At 41.9% G+C, this 23,799-nt stretch overlaps 1 protein-coding gene across 1 annotated transcript; it reads left to right on the top strand.

The window, feature by feature from the left end:
* The first annotated feature begins 15,076 nt into the window (after positions 1–15,076).
* LOC113080452 (protein NLRC3-like) lies at positions 15,077–17,245 on the top strand. Its single transcript, XM_026252626.1, has 2 exons — positions 15,077–16,875; positions 17,050–17,245. The coding sequence occupies exons 1-2, from the start codon at positions 15,101–15,103 to the stop codon at positions 17,243–17,245; spliced, it is 1,971 nt and encodes a 656-aa protein (XP_026108411.1). The 5' UTR covers positions 15,077–15,100.
* The last annotated feature ends 6,554 nt before the right edge of the window (positions 17,246–23,799 follow it).

Here is a 23,799-nt window from a genome sequence, read left to right as displayed (position 1 = left end):
GGCGTCAGTCGTCGGCCCTGTTCCAGCCATTCTCTTACCAGCCGCACATCTTGATCCCTGGCCTGTCTCTCCCTCCACCGACGGGGATCCCATCCCCAGTTCTCAGGCACGGCCTCTTGTCTGCTGCCTGGTGCCTCTACTGCTCCTACCATATAGCCCTCCTCTGGGCTGGCCCCTCCGGGGCTTCCCGCTTCGTGCAGCCTTGAGAGGACGTCCGCGTTCGTGTGTTCACGCCCTGGTCGGTACTGTAGTTGATAGTCAAAGTTGGCCAGTTGGGCCACCCACCGCTGCTCCACGGCTCCCAGCTTCGCCGTCTGTAAGTGTACTAATGGGTTATTGTCTGTAATGATCGTCACCTTGGCACCCCAGAGGTAGTCTTTAAATTTCTCACTTAGGGCCCACTTCAATGCCAGCAGCTCCAATTTGAAAGAACTATAGTTTGCATCGTTCCTCTCGGCTGGGTGGAGGCTCCGGCTGGCGTACGCGATGACCCTCTCGACTCCGTCCTGCCGTTGAGCCAACACCGCTCCCAGCCCGAGATTGCTGGCATCTGTATACAGAAGGAATGGTTTTGTGAAATCTGCGTATGCCAAGATAGGGGCCTGTAGCAGCTCCTGCTTCAATGTCTGGAACGCCGACTCACAATTTGCATCCCAGTCTACGTTGGGCGACCCCCGGCCCCGGTTACGACCTGTGCCAACCAGCAACTGATTAATGGGTTTAGCAATTTTTGAAAAGTCCTTTATGAAACGCCTATAGTATCCCACAAATCCTAAAAAGGATCGCACTTGCCTCACTGTCCTCGGGGCCTTCCAGTCTTTCACGGCCAATACCTTTCCAGGGTCTACGGACACTCCAGCCGCATACTCCTAGAGCCATATCCTCTTCCAGGGTCTTCTCGAGGGGTCCCGGCCACACGACCCACAGTGGCCGGCCGACCTAAAAACCCCCTTCTGACGCCCTGCGGGGCCCACACTGGCGGCTATAATGACCTGGTTTGCCACAGCGGTTGCAGATGGGTCGCCCTTGCTCGTCCCATTCAAAACGGGGCCGATTAAAGTGGTTTGGGCGCCTGAACGGCTCTCGGCCTCCCTCTGAGTACACTCGGTCTCGGGGCGCCGGCCGTGGTTCCTCCCGCGCCCGTCCTTGGTGCAATTCTCCTACGAGGGCTTTAGACAGTTCAGACATCTGATCGCGGACATCTTTCAAAAGTTCAGCCTTCAGTGCTTGCTTCCAGTCAGGGCCTCCGGGTTGTGCTGGTGCTACTTCACTGACGGCCGCACACACTGGGGGACCACTCACCTCAGTCTCATCACCTTCCAGGAACAGTGCCTCTTTCTTCAGATCTTCGAACGTAAGACCCGGGTCCCTTCGAAACTGGATACGTAGGCTCTGTCTCACCGGACCCTCCTTCAGCCCCAGAAGAAACTGGTCCCGCAATAGAGTCTCTCCATCTCCCAACCCGTGGTCCTGACGGGTCTGTAGTCGGGCGAATTGCTCTCGCAACCTCAGGGCGAAAGCTCTAATCGGTTGACGGGGGCCCTGCTTACAATTGAAGAACTGGGAGCGAAGGACAGCTACGGGGGTGTGGTCACCATACTGTTCAGTGAGGAACTGGAACACGGTTTGGGCGTTGGCTCTAACGGCTTCGGGGGCGGCATGCACCTCTCGCCGCGCTTCTCCATCCAGGGAGTTTAACACAAATTGAAGCCGCTGGGCTGCACTAAGGCCCTGTAGGTCGGCCAGGTACGCTAGTTGGGCCTTCCATTCAGACAATCGTACCTCGGATTCTGTACCCCCATACTTTTGGATCCAGGGGCTCCCCATAAAAGCGGGCATAGCACGGGGTTGGGCTGAAGGCCCCGCGTCGTCGGTCATTGGACGACCTTGGTTACTCAACTCGAGGTGGAAACCCTGCCGACTGCGCCAAAATCTGTCACACCCAGGGGCGGCTATGCTTTGACTAAGCCACACCCCTTCTCAACTTCCACCTCGAGGAGGTCCCCAAAGCCAACCCAATGGCCAAACAACACGAGAACAAGTAAGTGATAAAACAATCTTTATTTAAAAATAGCTTGGGGAATAGGGAAAGGGCAATTAAAACTAAACTCTGACTCGGCCCTCCAGATGGGCTATGGCCGGGAAGAGGTCAGGGAGCAAGGGGGCCACGGGGATCCGGGGCGTGGGACTCGGGGCCCGGCCAGAGTCTTAGGTATCCGTAGCGCCCTCCTTCTTTCTCCTCTTCGCTGAATACAACTCACGGTAAGTACTGGTTCACACAGTTCGTTCTCGGGGTGCTCACTCTTTCTCTTCCTCCACAGGCAACGGCTGGGACGCAAAGGCACAGTTAATTCGGCTTGGTTTTGCTCTCACCTCTTCGCTGATTGCAGCTCACAGCAAGTACTGGTTCACACAGTTCGTTCCTTGGGTGCTCACTCGCTTTCTCTTTCTCCACAGGCAGCGGCGTAAGTACAGGTTTCCTCGGTCTCTCCTCGTGTTACCCACTCTCTCTCCTTTTCTCTCCACAGGTATCAACTTGGGCACAATAGCACAATTAGTTTGCTTTAAATGACTCTCACCTCTGGGCTGAACACAGCGTACTGTAAGTACAGGTTTCCTCTGTTTCTCCTTGTTACTCACTCTCTCTTTCCTTTTCTCTCCACAGGTATCAGATTGGACACAAAGCACAGTTAGTTTGCTTTGAATAGCTCCCACCTCTGGGCTGAACACAGCGTACTGTAAGTACAGGTTTCGCTCTATTTCTCCTCGCGTTATCCACTCTCTCTCCTCCTCTCTACAGGTATCAACTTGGACACAAAACACAGTTACTCTGCTTTGGATGGCTTTCACCTCTGTGCTGGACACAACGTACTGTAAGTACAGGGTTTGCTCTATTCCTCCTCGTGTTATTCACTCTCTCTCCTTTTCTCTCCACAGGTATCAACTTGGGCACAATAGCACAGTTAGTTTGCTTTGAATGACTCTCACCTCTGGGCTGAACACGGCGTACTGTAAGTACAGGTTTCCTCTGTTTCTCCTTGTGTTACTCACTCTCTCTTTCCTTTTCTCTCCACAGGTATCAGATTGGACACAAAGCACAGTTAGTTTGCTTTGAATAGCTCCCACCTCTGGGCTGAACACAGCGTACCGTGCTATCTCCGGAGATCTGAAGCACGCTCACAACATATACTGTACTGAACTAGGCTAGAACCAGCAGTCTCCTTGTCCTCCCGCGACGGAGTGCGTGAAGACGGGGGTTTATCTGACAGGACACACGGCAATACACAGCAACCCACAGCAATATACAGCACCACGTCAAAATTTTAGGTTTTCACAGCACGAAGACTCACCCACCACACTCAGTGTACGAAAAGGACACCCGTCTTCCTTCACTTCGCTTGGTTCGGATCTGGCAATGGAATATGCGGCCTAGCTAGTGATGTCGTCGTTGTGACTACTTCAATAAGTATTCCTTCGGCTCTCCCACCACGCTATATTAGAGAGCGAGAGCGAGAGCGAGAGCGAGAGCGAGAGCGAGAGCGAGAGACAGCCACAAGCAGCGCACCAAGACGGGCACGACACAGTGCTTCACACACACCAGAAAGAGCTCCCAGACTGTGAAATAACTTGGCCTTAAGTACTGCCTTGTCCAGCGTATCCTCCAATCACCAACCGCTGTCCCTAACTAGGCACAGGTGCATCGAATTCCCTGATTTTCCCTCTTACGGCGCTACCGGAAGTTCCGGTGTTCTGTTTTTCCGGTCCGGGCGGAAACACTTCCGGGCGGAACCAAACTTCCCGAATTTTGGTTCCGCCCCTAAAGATCGTCACCTTGTGACACAAGGACAGTCTGGCGCTTCTGACTCACAGCCTGTAGGTACGTTTTTTATATTTAAATAATTTGGCCACTGGATTTAACAAATGCCTCATTTTTAATGGGTTTTATTGGTTTTGTCTCGTCTGATGTCCGGATCAAGAACAAATATTTCTATTTAACAGGATCTTCTTAGCTCTTCCAGTTCACCAGATCAAACTGAATCATTTGAAATGGTTCACATCTCCAGTACGCCCTTATACACAAATTACTTAACTTATTCAGTTTATAAACGTGCCCTACACTCCCTCTGATGCAAAATAAACAAATATCCCAAGTTTTTTTGTTACTCCTGACAGTGCATTGACTGAACTGCTAAAAGAAAGTGATGATGGGATGTGCAAGAGCAGAGCAGCTGGATTGAGTCTCTGGCTGCTGGCCTGGGAGACAACATAGTATGTTAAAGGGTTAGTTCAACCAAAAATAAAAATGATGTCATTAATAACTCACCCTCATGTCGTTCCAAACCCGTGAGACCTCCATTCATCTTCGGTACACAGTTTAAGATATTTTAGATTTAGTCCGTATACACACATACACACAAGATATATCTATCTATCTATCTATCTATCTATCTACACACACACACTACTTCATAAGATCCAGGAATATATACCTGTAGATTTAAAAGTGTTATACACTTACAGTATTAGACAGCATTGAGACATTATACATATATAGATCATTAGTTTTTTTAATATATTATTTAATATTGTAAAGTGTTCCTGTGGCTCAACTGGTAGAGCATTGCGTTAGCAGTGCAAGGTTGTGGGTTCAGGTGCAATTCTAGAGGCCCCTGCTGAAATCTGATTGGCCCCCGTTCCATCAATCGTCGACGAGAAGAGCAACCGGAGAATTCTTTACAATGATCATATATGCAATTCCACCCCCATACAATTGGCGGCACTCACGGGCAGTAATGTGTCGATGCAACTTGGGAAAAGAAGCAGACTGACTGTGAATGGCTTTGGCTTGAGCGATACAAGAACATTCTTTGACGTTATGCCAGTAGGCGGGAGAAAGAATCCATCTATCTAGACACCTTGAAGACAATTCTTAGTAAGTCACAAATCCTTGTGTTGGTTGTCATTAAAATATGAAAGGATAGTTTGCTGCTGCTCTCACTTAATGTAGTTTTATAACAAAGTTTGGGAGGAGCAGTCGCAGTTCATTAACCTGATTAACACAAGTGGAGACCAATCAGTAATCAACTCATGACAAGGTATAAATAACAGCAGAACCTACCTCTGTTCATTGACAATTTTCAGCAGTCAACAGCTCTTCAGCTCTCCTCTCTGCAACCCATGTCGCAAAAACCAAGCTCTTCATCTGATGAAGAAGTGAACATCGCCAGGGATGCACCTTCGCATTCCGACGGCCACACGACCATCCTTCCTATGCCGGACGTCGCACCTGAGCCCCAGGCTTCTTCTCGCGCCCGCAGACAGGCCCAATCAGACCTGCGATCACCAAGACGCCAAGGCCAGCCTTCACCACCCCCGGCAAGACTCCAATCCTCTCCAGCATCCTCCTACCGCTCGGCCACCCCAACGATCCCACCTATCGGGAAATGGACCGTAGCTGGACTAAGGAAAGCTCTGGAATGCAGACATACAGGCTTCAAGGAAAATGCACAAAGCTGAGCTGTATGATCTGTATGTTTCGTTACAAGCAACGCCTAAGACGACCCACAGAAAAAGCAAATCCCGCACTGCCCGAAACTCACTGGTCCAGTCACCACCGTCAAGTTCCCGCACAAGATCTGGCTCGCTTCATCAATCGACCTGGAGGAACAAGCCTTCAGCGAGCCTGGGCCGCCCCCCTCAGTCCGCCAGGGCAGGTTCACTTCCCGAAGAGGCCCAGCCCTCCACCACCGCTTACGCCGCAGCAGCGCAGCATGCCACCGGGCACAGCAGCCCCCCCTCAGCTACTCGCTCAGGCCCTCCCGCCATTCATAACCCTTTTCCCTTTCAGTGGCCTCCAGCTCCTCTCGCAGACGCTAGACAACGAAACCATATCATATTTGATTAAACAAAGTAAGACAGATCAAATCAAACAAGGCCATTTCATTTACGTTTTCAAACTCATCACCAATCCAACCATTCCAATCAGTTCTGGCATACCTCCAATGGAGAACTTCCCAAGCTAAATCCCGTCTCGATCCCCTATTCATAGACAAATCCAACAAACCAGTGATCCGCTTCTGGTTTCAGAAACATCTCAAATCCGTTCTCCAACACTCAGGAATCCCAGCAAAAAACTTCTCAAGCCACTCTTTCCGCATTGGGGCAGCAACCTCAGCAGCTCAAAAAGGTCTCTCCCAGCAGCAGATCCAAGCTCTAGGAAGGTGGTCCTCAGATGCCTTCCAAAACTACATAAGAACCAACCGATTCCATATCAAAAAAGCCCACCAAACCCTCATCGAGTAAACCACGCAATAAAATATCTGCTCTGTTTTCCCCCGCATGTCCAGCGAGCAGTAGTCTCTCAGCAGATGCAGTTAATATTATTTGTTTCCCCTGTCTGTCCAGCGAGCACTAGTCTCTCAGCGGGCGCAGTAAATATCTATTTTGTTTCCTTTGTCTGTCCAGTGAGCCTCAGTCTCCCAGTGGATGCAGAAAATACCTATTTGTCTCCTCCATCAGTCCAGCGAGCACTACTCTCTCAGCGGGCGCAGTAAATATCTATTTAGTTTCATCTATTTGTCCAGCGAGCCTAGTCTCCCAGCGGACGCAAAAAATAAATAAATAACTAAATTATATTTTCGTTTCCCCTGTCCGTCCAGCGAGCACTAGTCTCTCAGCGGGCGCAGTAAATATTTATTTGTTTCCCCTGTCTGTCCAGCGAGCACTAGTCTCTCAGCAGACGCAGTAAATATCTATTTTGTTTAATCTGTCTGTCCAGCGAGCCTCAGTCTCCCAGTGGACGCAGAAAATACCTATTTGTCTCCTCCATCAGTCCAGCGAGCACTAGTCTCCCAGCGGACGCAGTACATATCTATTTTTTTTTCTCTGCCTGTCCAGTGAGCCTCAGTCTCCCAGCGGACGCAGAAAATACCTATTTGTCTCCTCCATCAGTCCAGCGAGCACTAGTCTCACAGCGGACTCAGTAACATCTATTTTGTTCCTCTGTCTGTCCAGCGAGCACTAGTCTCCCAGCAGACGCAGAAATATCTATTAGTTTCTCTGTCTGTCCAGCGAGCACTAGTCTCTCAGCGGATGCAGTAAATATCTAATTTCTTCTACCTGTCCAGCGAGCCTCAGTCTCCCAGTGGACACTGTAAATACCTATTTGTTTCCTCTGCCTGTACAGCGAGCACTAGTCTCTCAGGGGACGCAGTATGCATCCATCTCTTTCTGTTCTTCGTCCAGCAAGCCCAGTCTCCCAGTGGACGCAGGGATATAATTCGTTTCCCCTATCTGTCCAGCGAGCCTCAGACTCCCAGCGGACACATTACGCATCTAGTCAATAAATCATTACATCTCACAGGCAGACGGTAGAACCTGTCTTCCCGACATTTTAACCGCTTCTTCCTCATCTGTTAACCAATGGGACCTGCCTGCTCCTCCGATTCTGCCAGAGGCAACGTGAAATCTCCTGGTCAACGACCACGCCTTTAAAAAAAAAAAAAAAAAAAACCTCAGCCCACCAAATCTCTCCGTTTTGGGGGGTTCGTAGTCCGGCGGCTGTCCTTTTGCTCTCTTGTTTTGAGGGGAGTACTCTGGGTTCGGTTTTGTGTAGTTTTGACTAAAACTAAATGTAGTTTTATAACAAAGTTCGGGAGGAGCAGTCGCAGTTCATTAACCTGATTAACACAAGTGGAGACCAATCAGTAATCAACTCATGACAAGGTATAAATAACAGCAGAACCTATCTCTGTTCATTGACAGTTTTCAGCATCCCTCCTCCACCCCATTCTCCTCACTATAGATCCATCTACTCTTACAACAACCGGGGGGAGTACTCTGGGTTTGGGCCACATCCCAAGCTCGGAGCCCTCCACCCGGACAGCACGCCAAATATGCATAACCTTACTGTATTAATATACGTAGATGTGAACTCGTGAGTTTTAGGTTTGTTAACTAAATTGTGGAAGGAGCACTGGAAGCACTGTCGAAGTAAACCAATAAACTTGTTATTGCTTTGATACGTACGATCACAGCGGTGTGATCATCTGCTTCAGGGACCAGCAAAGACTGATCACACCGCTGTGATCGTACGCATCAAAGTGTTAAGGTGTAGAACTTTCAGTGTGTCACGTCATCAACTGCGGAATTTAAAGGCCATTTTCAATCTAATTATTAACTTAATTCATACAGAATCTTGTATGAAAATGTTAATTTAAAAAGACAACACCAACGGGCAGGAATTAAGAAAAACCTATTCTAAGCTACGCTCCAAAAAACTGCCTTTTCCCAGGGAACGCATCATGAAGTAACGACAGGCAAACATAGGGCTGTCGCCCTGGTTCTCAGTGTGGGATTAGGTCAGGGATGCCCAACCCTGCTCCTGGCGATCGACTGTCCTGCAAATTTAGATCCAATCCTAATCAAACACACCTGCCTTTAATTTTTAAGTGAGTCTGAAGACCTTAATTAGTTGCTTCAGGTGTGTTTGATTAGGATTGGAGCTGAACTTTGTAGGACAGTTGATCGCCAGGAGTAGTGTTGAGCACCTCAGGTTTACGCAGTCTGAGAGGTGGTAACAGAAAAGAGAGTTTGTAGTTATTGTTATTATAGTTATAGTAGGTTTTGTAACAATGACTGTATTTACATGAACAGCATATTCCCGTCCTAACAAGAACACTAACTGCTTTACATAATGTCCGTCGGAAATATTAAGAGGGGAGTAGTGTAACAGCCAGCTAAGTTCTGAATTCCAGCTGGCCGGTTATGTTGTTCAGCTATACAGACCAAATGCTTGACATCTGCAGAAGCAGAACATGTGGACACCTAGGTCTGAAAGCATCAGCTAGCAATTTCTACAAAATTTCACATAAACTATGTTGTGCAGAAATGCACAGCATTTCCATCCCTGTCCAGACTAGCTGACCGTCACAGATGTAAGCTATACCCTACAGCGTTCATTTAAAATCAGGTATTTAAATTAAACATTTTAAGACACATGTTGCTGGCATAGATGGTGACAATCTACATGGATGCTTGAAAAACAACAAAGTCGACAGCAATATTGCTAAATATGATTTATTAAAGATACTGCAATTTGATAAACATGGAGACAACGTTAGCCACAATTAGCTATAGCCGGTGGTCAACTGGGTCTCCTCACACTACAACTCTATCTCTCTCCTCTGTACATTTACTCTTCCCATTAACTCTGCCTGGCCCCTCTCTTGCCTAGGCGGCTCATAATTAAATGGCAATGGTCCATCGTAAGAGTTGACATTAACCCCTACTGCAACCTCTTCACTGTCTGACTCCGTTACGAAGAGATGAGATTTACTGGCTGTTGCGTCACTTCCGATCAGAGCGTTTTTGACAGCGGAATTAATTTTACTCACAATTTCTTTTAAAAAACTATTTTAATGCAAATTTATGATTAATTTCTTCATGCAAATCGAGTTCCTAAACTATTTATCTACACGTTCATTCACAGGGATCTTCAACTTGAAAAATGGGCTTTACATCTGCTTTCGAGCTTTGACTGTCGCTGAGCCAGATCGGATGCGCTGAGCGCTGACCATATTATCAGAAATATTCAGTGTTTTCAAACATGTAATGCTTATTTTAGGTTTAAGACATTTAAAGCTGCGGTAGGTAACTTTTGACGCTCTAGCGGTTAATAAACAGAACTGCTTGCGTCTTGCGGAAGAACATCGTAGCCGGAACTACTTCTCTCTGTTTATGTCTATGAAGAATCACAAAGGTACTGGGTTACTCCGCCGCGGTACCCTCGAAGCAATCTAAAATAGTCCGAATATAAACACTATTATAGGTGCACCCTAGTGATTCAGGACAAGCCAAAAACACGGTTTGGAAAATGGATTTATGGTGTACTCGCTTATTATGTTCATTTTTCTACATTTTGAACACAAACAAAGTTACGGACCGCAGCTCTGATTGGTTGTTTTTTTCCACTGATTATCTGTCTCATATTCTACTGTCAGGACATAATGACAGGTTTAACAAATATGTAAAAAATATATTTTTACAAAAGTTACCTACTGCAGCTTTAAATACACATAAGTACAAGCAAAACCATACATTTACAGTTTGTAAAATACACGCTGATGTTTATGGAAACGGCAGTAATGATCCTTACAAATATAATCTGACTTCAAGTTTTTATTGATATCATATACAGATTGTGTAGGTAACTAAAGTTTCGGGAGGAGAGGATGAATGTGCGTGTTGTAAATCCCACAGCTTGGATTCAGCATGAACTAACATGGCGGCGCCCATCACCCGGTATAGATCAACTGACATGGTCGATATAAAAGTGTTTAAACTTCCAAATATATTTACTTGCACATATTTCAGAATCAGAATATCAGATATTTAATAATATAGTGAGTATGTTTGCAAATATTTTGAATAAAACAGGAAAAACGAAATAAAAGCGATCCATGTGTCATACAGATCTATTTTGGCTATGTTGTGTCACATGACAAGTACGACACATCGCCATGGAAACAATAAGGCGGTACATTCTTTAAGTGGCTGGAGTATTCTGTCTCTAGAGACTCTGTTTTTTGCTACCCTTGTCGCCACTTTTCACTCCCAAATGCCCTAATGTCTATATTCAGGTCAGAATCAGGGTTCTCTAATTGGAAAAAAGCACTGTGCAGTAATGGTGGCTTTCGAGATCATTGCAAATCAGAACATCACAGAAGTGCTTAGCCATCTTGGATGCAATTGCACAGCATGATTCATTAATTGAGAAATGTATGAATGCACATGGGAATGCAAATCCACCAGTAAGAACATTCAAAATGAAATTTTAGTGTGTGTGTGTGTTTGTGTGTGTGTGTGTGTGTGTGTGTGTGTGTGATGCATTGTGTCTTTTATGCACAGTATAAATAAATGAAAAAAAAAATCATTAATAATTTACTGGCTTAATAATTTACTTTATTAGAGCGTTTAAAAAAGGAATGACTGCCAAAATGTATTTGCACCGTACTGAATAAATAATTTTGTGTGCTTGAATGTACCCTGTACTTGGCCCCTGAATGTAACATGTGGCCCCTTATTGGCCCCCGTTTCAGAAAAATCCTAGAACCACCACTTTATGGGTTCAATTCCCAGGGAAAACATATTACGTAAAATTTCTTAGCCTGAATACATTGTAAGTCACTTTGGATAAAAGCATCTGCTAAATGCATAAAATGTAAAGGGATTTCATCAGATTTGCTTCACACAAACTTCTGATGATTAATTTTTCCTCGCTTAAAGCTTCATAATCCAAATAACATCTGAGCGCTTAGGTCCACATGTTCAGAGTGAAACTTTTTTTCTTGTCCTGCAGCTATGAGTGGGTGAAGGATGATGGAGTCTATTGAAGAGCTGCTCATGAACTCACTGAAGGACCTGTTAGAAGCTGAACTGAAGGACTTGCAGTGGTACTTACAGAAAGATCATGAGTGTATATCAAAGAGTGAAATGGAGAACGCAGATAGGGTAAAAATAGTGCATAAGATAATGGCATGTTTTAGACCAGAAGAAGCTGTGAAGATCACGGTGGACATCCTGAGGAAGATGAACCAGAATAACTTGGCTGAACAGTTAGAGAACAAACACAAGAAAGGTAATGTATAATTCAGTGTGACTGTAGCATGATTGATTGTTTAGCGTTGTGATAGTTTGACAAACTTTCCTCTTTGGTGATGTGATTGTGTGTGAAAGTTTCTCAGAGTATTTTTCTGTTTCTCTCACAGCTCAGGCTGAGTGCAATACGAACGTATCTATCCCTGTTGGAGCTGATTCAGGTCAGTCAAGGAGTAAATAACAATCACTGTCTGTAAATGGAAATAAGACAAAATATAACTGAAGCAGCAATTACAGAGCCAATCACATGTCAAGTCAAGTCACCTTAATTTATATAGCACCTATTTTATATATATATATATATATATATATATATATATATATATATATATATATATATATATATATATATATATATATATATATATAGTGGGCATAGATTATTTTTTTTAATTCATTCAGAAGGCATTTAAGGCATTCAGAATATGTGTGTTACCCAAATAAAATTGACAAACAGTAAGTCTTTGAGAAGGGGTTTATCAAGCTAGGTGCTGCATTAGAAAAGGGGCTCATCTCCTGTTTCCAAAATGCATCACAAAGTGCTTGAAAAAGCTGTAAACTAATTCCACATTGCACAAGGTGTAAACAACCTTACGCCTGTTTCACACCAATGTTTAAGTTTTTTTCAAGTTTGTAGGTGTCAAGGTACAGGAACCAAATAATTAAATGTAAATATCACTGGATAGTGATCAATGTAAAAATGAAATATACAATCAAACTTACATTTATTCAGATACTTTCAACATTTCTCACATTATTACAGTTTTGCTACATATATCAAAATTATATCTGGTGTCTGAATATTTTTTGGTTTGACTGTTAAAACTACAAAGTAATTCAGTCAAGAGCAGTGAGGGATTTTCTTTCATTTTCTTGTATTTGTAATTAACATTACAGCAGCCAGTAGCTAAATTAGGCGCGTTCAGTTTAAGAGACGATTAACACATCCATTATAATACACATCCCATTTTTCCCCTCAACTGTTTACTTTCACTTAAGAAATAACTGACAGTTTTGTCGAGCATAATTTCCAAGGTGGATATTTTGACATATTTTGTATGTATTTTTCGGCACAAGAGCAAAAATAAGCAAATTCGATGTTCAAGTGTTTTAAGATGCCTTTCTCTTAGCAGAAGAGAGCTCGGTTCAGTGTCGCTGTCCGTGATACGCGGCTCTCTCTCTCTCTCGTGCTCACGGAACACAGCGCGAGTAACCAGCTACTCTGTTCAGCTTTTCCGCGTCTTGTGTTTGGATGCTTCAACGTTTAATCGACAAGCGGCAAGGCGTAAAAACATGTGAAAAAGATGAGCTTTCGTGACGATGCGCAGCAGTGGCCCGTCAACTGTCCTGAGCATCTTTTTAGGCTGGCCTCAGTCAGTCGGTTATATAAAATATCAAGGTGAAAGTCATCATAGCTCGCCTAGACCCAGCTCCCAACCCAACTTTGAGAATAGATTAACGGCAATATTGTTTTTATCGCCCGATAAGTCTAGCGTTAACACAGAACGTTAACGCCGATAACGGCCCACCACTAATATATATATAAACTCCAGCGGTGACAGAATGGAGAAAAAAACCTTGGGAGAAACCAGGCTCAGTTGGGGGGCCAGTTCTCCTCTGACCAGATTAAACCAGTAGTTCAATTCCAGGCTACAGCAAAGTCAGATTGTGCAGAAGAATCATCTGTTTCCTGTGGTCTTTTCCTGGTGCTCCTCTGAGACAAGGTCTTTACAGGGGATCTGTATCTGGGGCTCTAGTTGTCCTGATCTCCGCTGTGTTTTAGGGATGTAGAGGTCCTTTCTAGGTGCTGATCCACCATCTGGTCTGGATACGTACTGGATCCGGGTGACTGCAGTGACCTTGGAATAAGAGAGAAACCGACTAATATTAGCATAGCATAGCATTCTTCTAATAATGTAGCAAGTACATCGGGTGTTATGGGAAGTGTTCCCGGTTCCGGTTTGCCTAATTAATGCAGCCTAAAAATCCTTCAACTAATTTCGATATTAGAAGTGTATTTGTGTGTTATTTGTAAACCAGGTTAAAGAGGTAGGTCTTTATTCTAGATTTAAACTGCAAGAGTCTGTCTGCCTCCCAAACAATTTTAGGTAGGTTATTCCAGAGTTTAGGCGCCAAATAGGAAAAGGATCTGCCGCCCGCAGTTGATTTTGATATTCTAGGTATTATCAAATTGCTTAAGTTTTGAGAATGCAGCAGACATGGAGGACTATAATGTAACAAGAGTTGTTCAAATACTGAGGTGCTAAACCATTCAGGGCTTTATAAGTAATATTTTAAAATCTATACAATGTTTTATAGGGAGCCAGTGCAGTGTTGACTGGACCGGGTCCTCTCTTGCTGCTGCATTTGGACTAGCTGTAGTTTGTTTACTAAGCGTGCAGAACAACCACCCAATAAAGGATTACCATAATTTAACCTTGAGGTCATAAATGCATGGATTTACATTTTAATTAACATTTGACATTGAGAGCATAGGCTGTAATTTAGATATATTTTTGAGATGGAAAAAGGCAGTTTTACAAATGCTAGAAACGTGGCTTTCTAAGGAAAGATTGCGATCAAATAGCACACCTAGGTTCCTAACTGATGACGAAGAATTGACAGAGCTACCATCAAGTCTTAGACAGTGTTCTAGGTTATTACATTGAGAGTTTTAAGGTCCTATAATTAACACCTCTGTTTTTTCAGAATTTAGCAGTAAGAAATTACTCGTCATCCAGTTTTTTATATCGACTATTCATTCCGCAAGTTTATCAAATTGGTATTTTTGACAAGGCCTTGAAGAAATATAGAGCTGAGTATCATCAGCATAACACTGAAAGCTAACACCATGTTTCCTGATGATGTATGAGATCACAATTTCAAATATTTTGGATGAAAACCCGGGAGGGCCCATAGACTGCTGAGAAAAGAACAGTGTCAAGGTTCACAAAAGGTATCAAAGTTATTGTCAGAATACTCCATCTGCCAACAGATGTGCAATCTGGGTTATATGAAGCAACAGGAATGCTAAGTGAAAAAAAAAAATCCCGACAAATTTCAAAATAATTAGAATTTTTATTTTGGGGTGAAATATCCCTTTAACAATTCATTCTGTGTCATCAAGGCATGCTTACAATCTTACATGCAAATGTTGATTTAAGCAGGTAAAAACATGTTGCAAATGCAGCCTATCATCCTGTTTGATGTCCTAGATTATGTATAAACCATATATCAGCTTTTAGTAACATTAGTCAGCATGGCCTAAAGATTAATCTCAATCAATAAGTCATCTGGAAAGAACATTGAAAAACATTGATCTGTCTGCATCAGATCATGCTAATATGAAAAATATTATATTTGTCAAATTTATTTTATTTTTTTCAATCTTATTGATTTTTTTATAGAGCTCCAAAACTTTTTCAAAATTCACAAAAACAACATGATGAAGAAAGCTAAATTTATTTTTGAGGGCAACAAAGAAAACAACACAGATCTCAGGACTGTTTACACAGAACTGTTCATCACTGAGGGAGAGATGGAAGATGTCAATCATGAACATGAGATTCTGAAGATTGATGAAGCTTTCAAGAACAAAAAAACACAGGACAAAAGAATCAAATGCAATGATATATTTACTGAACTGAGGAAAAACAATGAGGAGAAGATTGTGCTGACCAAGGGAGTCGCTGGCATTGGAAAAACTGTCTCTGTGCACAAATTCATCCTGGACTGGGCAGAAGGAAACGCCAATCAGGATATAGAGTGTGTGTTCCTGCTTCCATTCAGAGATATCAACACAGAGATATTTTTTGAAGACAGAGAAGTCAGTCTCCATGAGTTTCTGCTGAAATTTTTTCCTGGACTGAAGAACCTGGAGAAAAAGTTATATAAGGAACATAAGCTAGCATTTATATTTGATGGACTTGATGAGAGTCGCCTGCCATTTAACTTTAAAAGCAAAACACTGGACACTGTTGAGGAAAGAGCATCTGTAGATGTGCTGTTTACAAATCTGGTCAAAAGGAAGCTGCTTCCAGCAGCTCTGGTCTGGGTGACCTCACGACCAGCAGCAGCCAATCAGATCCCTCCTGAACATGTGGGTTTGTTCACAGAGGTGCGAGGATTCACTGACCGACAGAAGGAGGAGTACTTCAGAAAAAGAATCACAGATGAGGAACAAGCCTCCAGAATCATCTCACACATTAAGACATCTCGTAGTCTATATGTCATGTGCCACATTCCTGTGTTCTGCTGGATCACAGCCACAGTATTGCAGAATTTTCTCATCAAGAACAATACAGAGAATATAAGCACAACACTCACTGAAATGTACATTCACTTCCTGCGGATACAGATGAACATAAAGAGCAAGTATGATAAACAGGAAAAAAGCCAACCTTCAGACCATTTAAAATTAAATAGAGAAATGATTTTGAAATTAGCCAAGCTAGCATTTGAACAGCTGAAGAAGGAAAACATTGTGTTTGATGAGAAGGATCTGAAAGCATGTGGTATTGATGTGAGTAAAGACACTGAGTTCACTGGAATGATCGCTGAGATTTTCAAGATGGAAGATGGACTTTATAAGACAAAGGTCTTCAGTTTTGTACATCTGACTGTTCAAGAATTTCTCGCTGCAGTGCATGTGTTCATCTGCTACCTGAAAAAGAACAAGCGAGAGCTTCAGTTTTTCTTTGAAGATTCACAAAATACAGCCCGACAAAAGCTTCAGTTCTTCTTAAGAAATGTAAAATTTCATGACTTAACAAAGAGGGCCACTGATAAAGCCATGCAGAGTAAGACCGGACATCTGGACCTGTTTCTGCGGTTTCTGATGGGCATTTCACTGGAATCCAGTCAGAACCTGCTCAAAGGCCTGATCACACACACTAGAGACACCAGTGAGAGCATTAGACAAACAACTGAACACATTAAGGAATTACAAAAACAGGACATCTCAAATGAAACTTCAGTCAACCTATTCTACTGCTTACTTGAGCTGAAAGATAATTCATTATATGAGGAAATCCAGAGTTACATTAGTTCAGATGAACATCCAGGAAGAGACCTCTCATCTTCAATGTGCACAGTGCTGACCTACATATTGCTGATGTCAGAGAAGGTGCTGGATGAGTTCAGTCCAAAGAGGTTCACGTCAAAACAAGCAGACTACAAGAGACTTATTCCAGCTGTGAGATGCTGCAGAAAAGCACTGTGAGTAATTTCACTGACTGCTGTTTAATTAAATGTTTTGTTCTATATCACTAAACAATTAAAAGTCAAAATTATGTGTAATATGTTCCTGTCTGGATAATGAAGGGTATAATAAATTATTGCAGAAACACTGAACATCAGAAAACAATCTGGCTAAACATTCTGTTTTGGCAGATTTGACAGCTGTGGTCTTGACAAAACATGCTGTGAAACAGTGTCTTCTGCTCTACAATCATCAAACTCTCATCTGACAGAGCTGGACCTGAGTAGCAATAATCTGCAGGATTCAGGAGTGAAGCTGCTTTCTGATGGACTGAAGAGTTCAAACTGTCAACTGAAAATACTGAGGTTTGACATTCATGTTCACTGAATCACTGTGATGTTATAATAACTATAGCAAGTATACAGTACAGACCAAAAGTTTGGACACACCTTCTCATTCAAAGAGTTTTCTTTATTTTCATGACTATGAAAATTGTAGTCACACTGAAGGCATCAAACTATGAATTAACACATGTGGAATTATATATGGTATTATATACATAACAAAAAAAGTGTGAAACAACTGAAAATATGTCATATTGTAGGTTCTTCAAAGTAGCCACCTTTTGCTTTGATTACTGCTTTGCACACTTTTGGCATTCTCTTAATGAGCTTCAAGAGGTAGTCACCTGAAATGGTCTTCCAACAGTCTTGAAGGAGTTCCCCGAGAGATGCTTAGCACTTGTTGGCCCTTTTGCCTTCTGTCTGCGGTCCAGCTCACCCCTAAATCATCTCGATTGGGTTCAGGTCCGGTGACTGTGGAGGCCAGGTCATCTGGCGCAGCACCCCATCACTCTCCTTCTTGGTCAAATAGCCCTTGATGCCTTCAGTGTGACTCTACAATTTACATAGTCATGAAAATAAAGAAAACTCTTTGAATGATAAGGTCTGTCTAAACTTTTGGTCTGTACTGTATATCAACCCTGTTTGCACTCCTTGGCAATATAATCGCCATTGGCTAGTACATTTTTCAGTTTACTTGCCAGACTAATATACTGTTTTACACACTCACACACACTCACACATACACACACACACATATATATACAGAGGGGCTCGAAAGAATGGGCACCCTTTGCAGAATCTGTGAAAATGCGAGTAATTTTCAAAAAATAAGAGAGATCATACTAAATGCATGTTATATTTTATTTAGTACTGTCTTGAGTAAGATATTGTACATAAAAGATATTAACATTTAGTCCACAAGACAAAAATAAATGCTGAAATTATTAAAATAACCCCACTCAAAAGTTTGGGAACCCTTGGTTCTTAGTACTGTGTTCTGTTACCTGATGATCCTCGACTGTCTTTCTGTTTTGTGATGGTTGTGCATGAGTCCCTTGTTTGTTCTGAACAATTAAATTGAGCAGCGTTCTTCAGAAAAATCTTTAAGGTCCTGCAGATTCTTCAGTTTTTCAGCATCTTTGCATATTTAAACCCTTTCAGGCAGTGACTTTATGATTTTGAGATACATATTTTCAGACTGAGGACATTTGAGGGACTCAAACACAACTATTTAAAAATTGATATTTAAAACGATTAAAACATTCACTGATGCTCCAGAAGGAAACTGAAGAATCTGCAGGACCTTAAAGATTTTTCTGAAGAACGCTGCTCAGTTTAACTGTTCAGAACAAACAAGGGACTCATGCACAACCATCACAAAACAGAAAGACAGTCGAGGATCATCAGGTAACAGAACACAGTATTAAGAACCAAGGGTTCCCAAACTTTTGAGGGGGTTATTTTAATAATTTCAGAATTTTTTTTGTCTTGTGGACTAAATGTTAATATCTTTTATGTACAACATCTTACTCAGGACAGTACTAAATAAAAAATAACATGCATTTAGTATGATCTCTCTTATTTTTTGAAAATTACTCATATGTTCACAGATTCTGCAAGGGGTGCCTAAACTTTCGAGCCCCACAGTATATATGTATATACTGTGGTGTCTTTTGCCGGTTCTCAGAAGAATCAAACTCAGTCAGGGATTTTTCTCTCAGAAGAAAAGACTTTATTTCAAGCAAAACAAAGTCGAGCCCCCTTGCAAGGAGATCTCTCGAATGGTATTTCGTTTCTCCTTATATACACTATATGGGGCGGTTCCACATGGTAAAACTTTTCCTTTAGATTACACTTTACCTAAGTCCCTAGGGAGGGGAGGTCCTTAATGTATGTCTAACCATATGTTATTCATTAGCCCTGTACATTCCTGCACGTAAGCATATTCCTTTCTATCCATTTCCTATAGGATTATAATGGAAAAACAACTAGCAACAAAAATGGCTAGATTCACATTGATTATATACTTGATTAATTGAAACTTTACTAATAAAAATCTTCCACATATTCTCCCCTTTGAGACTTAATAAGTCTCACATTTGATTATTCTTATCCAGAGTGCTACTCCATAATCCAGTCATTTTAGTTACACTACCTAGTGACTAAATAAGTCACATTTTATTATCACCAGTGACTAGATTATGAAATTCCACTCTGAGGGATTACTGGACCAAACATCTCTCTCCTTTTTTGACTAGGAGCGAGTAAAAGATCCAGTCTCCCTAATTCCTTCTTTAATGGTACACAATGTTAAAAGCGTGAGCGTGTAATTGGTTCAGCACTTGCCTGTGGTTATCACAGTTATGTATAAAAGACATAAAATACATACATTACATCAATAATTGAATATCACAAGATTATAAAAGTTGATCTTCAGCTCAGATACCTTATGTATCGTAGAGAGCCTCCCTGGGCCAAAGTTCAACTGGCACTTATATCCAGGGTATGGTTCACCCTTAGACATCTTCAACATCCTCAGAGTCAATAGAACTATCGTCAAAAGTTTGCTCATTTAAGTTCCGTTTGTTTAGCCATCCTTCATAATATTCCTCCAGACTCTTTTCAATGATCCTTTGTTGATTATTTGGGACTTTTATCACTCCCATTTGCTTAACAGTAGCATTGATGATTAATGATCTTAATAAAGGTAATACACAGCAAAATAATAATCCTCCTATTAATATGGCAACTCCTAAAAACATTCCTAGTTTAACAAACCATGCTCCCCATGCTCCAAATTTCACATCAATCCAATCCCAAATGTGTTGGTCTCTTCCGGCATTTGTTGTAATTTCATTTCTTAATTTTTTAATTTTTGTCATAACTTCACTGAAAGCTCCTCCAGGGGCGGTGTTATTTGGGATGAATGTACAACATTGATCTCCAAACATAACACAAACTCCTCCCTTGTCTGCCAAGAGCCAATTAAGAGCCTGTCTGTTTTGCCATGTCATTCTGCTTGTTGCATGCACTTGGTCGCCTAATAAGGTTAAGGCCTCATCAGTATAATTAATGAATCTTTGTTGATTATAATAGATATAATTAATCCACTCTGTATTTTTGTTTGGTGTGATCCAAACCAGGATTGATTCAAAACCTCCTTTTATTTCACTTCTTGCCTTGAATTTATTAGGAATTCCTCTTGGCTGTCCAATTGAGTCTAAATATACATTGGGGTCTGGCTCGTATCCTCTTTTAGTTCTATTGTCTTCCTTGTTTGTGCTCTGTTCTGTTCCCCATTGTGCCATGCTAACTTCTTGAAGTAACCGTACTCTTACACATATACCTTTCCATCCAACTGGTAAAGAAGGCAATAATATTTCCCCTCCACAGATCCAAAAGAAATCTGCTATTATTAATGATTGATCTTCATAAATTTCTATTGGAGGTAAGGCTATAGTTTGATTTTCACATTTTTCAGGTGCTATCTTACTTCCTTTAGTTATTCCGAATGCTAAAAGTTCTGGAGCTCTAGAAGGAACTCCTGATTTCCAAGAATTTTTCTTATCTATATACCAAATAATAGCACATCTTCCTTTGAATTTACCCACATCTTGGGTTCCTTTTGGTTTATGGAAACACTCATATTCTTGTTTATAATCTATGCTATACCATTTTGGAATCTCTACTTTTTGTTTTTCAATTTTTATATTTTGACCTATATCTGAATACTGACACCAGGATCCCCAGAGTGGTCTAAATAAATAATCTGTTAATTTAGGATTTCCTAAAAATCCAAGGCATTCAGCAATACAATATGGCCTGGTAAAATCTGTTAAATGACAAAAGTTTCTCCCAAATTGGGCACATTTTCGGTAGTCATATGGATTTGGTATGGCTACTACTTTGTTTAATGGAGATTTGGAGCACAGCAAGCAATTTTCTTTTCCTGTTTCTTTAGCTGTAAAGGCTGCCCATTTATACCATTCATTGTTTTGGGCTGTATCCCATAATGCATCAATTTGACTAACGTCTTCATCACCTTGAACATCATAATCAATGTCTCTACGATTTTTGATTACCTTTGGTTCTGTTGAGTTAATCACATTGTCAGTTTTGTTCAAAGGTTGTAAAGTCAATTGAAGGGAAGTCAGGTTGCTTTCTATCGGTTGAGTTTGAGTCTGCATTATGAGATGCATTAGGCATAGGATGGTCTTCAGACATGTTGTCAGACTTATTCTCTGTCCTCCCCAGTTTGTCTGACAGGAGGAAAGAGCTCTCGTCAGTTTGTACTTCATCATGTGTCTCTGATTCTTCCTCATTGCTCTCTCCTTCATTGTCTGGTTGTCTGTTTTCCTTTCTTTCTGCCTTTCCTGTGGGAACTCTAGTACAGTGGTTTAGATGATACCAGGTTGTGCTTCCCTCCACTTGGACTGCTGTTGGGGTAGCTCTCACCACTGTGTAGGGTCCTTCTCTCCTGGGCTCATTCCATTTTCTCCGGAATACCCTCAGATAAACTTGGTCCCCTGGAACAACTGGACAGGCCGTCTCCGATTCTTCACTGGGCTCTTTTCTTTTTTCCTGTAAATAAATAGCTTTATGTATGGCAGTTAGTTTCTTCATATAAGAGCGAAGTTCCATTTGTAATTGTTCTAGAGGCGGTCCTTTATAGGGACCTCTACAATATGGCACAGGCATGGGTCGACTCGTAAGCATTTCATGCGGTGTTAAGTGCGTGTTCCTGTTAGTTTGCATGCGATAGCTCATTAGTGCGAGCGGTAATGCATCAATCCAATTAAGTTTAGTACTTTCACATATTTTGTTTATTTTGGCCTTGATAACTCCATTAACTCTCTCCACTATCCCTTATGACTGAGGTCTGTAAACGCATCCTAGTCTCTGTTTTATTCTTAATTGTTGCAACACTTGTTTCACAGTTTTTTGTATGAATGCTGACCCATTATCTGAACTTATTTCTGATGGAATTCCAAATCTAGGAATTACCTCTCTTGTTAGGAATTTAATTACAGTTCCTGCTCCTAGATCCGCGGATGGTACTGCTTCCACCCACCTGCTAAACCTGTCTATGATAACCAGCATGTATCTTTTGCCTTGTACACGCTTTATCATATCCACATAATCACATACAAGATGTTTAAAGGGGCCTTCAGGTGTTGGAAATATGGCCTATTGGTGTCACTATGCCTTTTCTCACATTGTATTTAGCACATACTTCACATGTGGACAAAAATTCATCCACCATTGCATATAAATAAGGAGACCAATATCCTTGCTGTTTAATTTTTCTTACTACTTCTCCCCTTGCACAATGGTCAAAACCATGTGCATCTGTAATAAGAATATTCAACAGTGAAGTAGGTGCAACATGTGTCCTTCATGTGTACGCCAGATCTCCTGTGAGTCTTTTTAGCTCCCCTTTGATGCCACATTGATTGTTCATATGGGCCTGCTTGTTGTTGTATTCGAATAAATGTCATCCAATTGAGGATGAGGCTCGATAAGTACAACAGGTGCTAATACTGCTACCTGACACCCTGAAGCTTTTTTTAGCTTCTAAATCTGCTGCATTATTCCTTTGATGACATAGTCATTTCCCTTCTTGTGTGCTTGACATTTGATTATTGCTAGTCGTTTTGGTAGCATCATAGCAGAAATCAATTGCCCTATTTGTTCACTATGTTGGCATGGGAGTCCCATCACTCTTTTTTGAAACCTTTTGTTTCCCACACCTGCTCCGAATAGAATGACATACACCATGAGCATACGCTGCAATCTGTAAAAAATGTTAGGCACCGTTTGTCCTTGCTTAACCTGACATGCCAGTGTGAGCAGCTTTTAATTCTGGGCTTATTGAGCAGAGCAGGGCTGTACACAATGTTGTGATATCACAGATTCAAATTCTTTTTTGTTTTTCTTCACTACTGAATATCCTGTATGATTTCCTTCGTGATCCCTAAAGCTAGAACCATCTACAAAGTAAGTTACTTCTGCTTCAGTAATGGGTGTTGATTCTAGATCTGGTCGTAATCTAGTAAATGCCAAGGACTCATTCACACACTCATGAGGTTCTCCTTTGAAAGCCAAAGGAATTATTCAGCCGGATTAACTGTATGGCATCGTTTAATGGTAACATCTGGATATGTGAGTAATGAGGAATAGGCTAGAATTCGAGCTTGTGTCAGAACAAATTTCCCTTGTTCTATTAATTCCACAACTTTGTGATGGGTATATATTGTTACTGGATACCCCATAGTTATTGTGGATGCTTTTTCATAAGCATAATACACTGCAGCTAAACCCTGTTGGTAACATGGTGGGTATCCCTGGGCTACATTGTCTAACTTTGTGCTGTAGTATGCTATAGGCTGTTTTTTCCTCCCACTACAGGTCTCTTGCATTAATACAGCTGATGCATAACCATCAACTCTATTGCCACATATAGATGAAACATTTTATCATATTCTGCCATTCCCAGGGCAGGGGCCTGTTGTAATTCTTTTTTTATTGCTTCAAATGCTAGTAAGGCATCTGTGTTCCATTTTAAAGGATTTCTTAAATGTGTAATCCTGCTTGTTT

The sequence above is a fragment of the Carassius auratus genome, unplaced genomic scaffold, assembly GCF_003368295.1.
Source record: "Carassius auratus strain Wakin unplaced genomic scaffold, ASM336829v1 scaf_tig00031378, whole genome shotgun sequence".
NCBI lineage: Eukaryota > Metazoa > Chordata > Actinopteri > Cypriniformes > Cyprinidae > Carassius > Carassius auratus.
The sequence above is the reverse complement of the archived record's forward strand: the minus strand, read 5'-3'. Positions and strand labels throughout refer to the sequence as shown.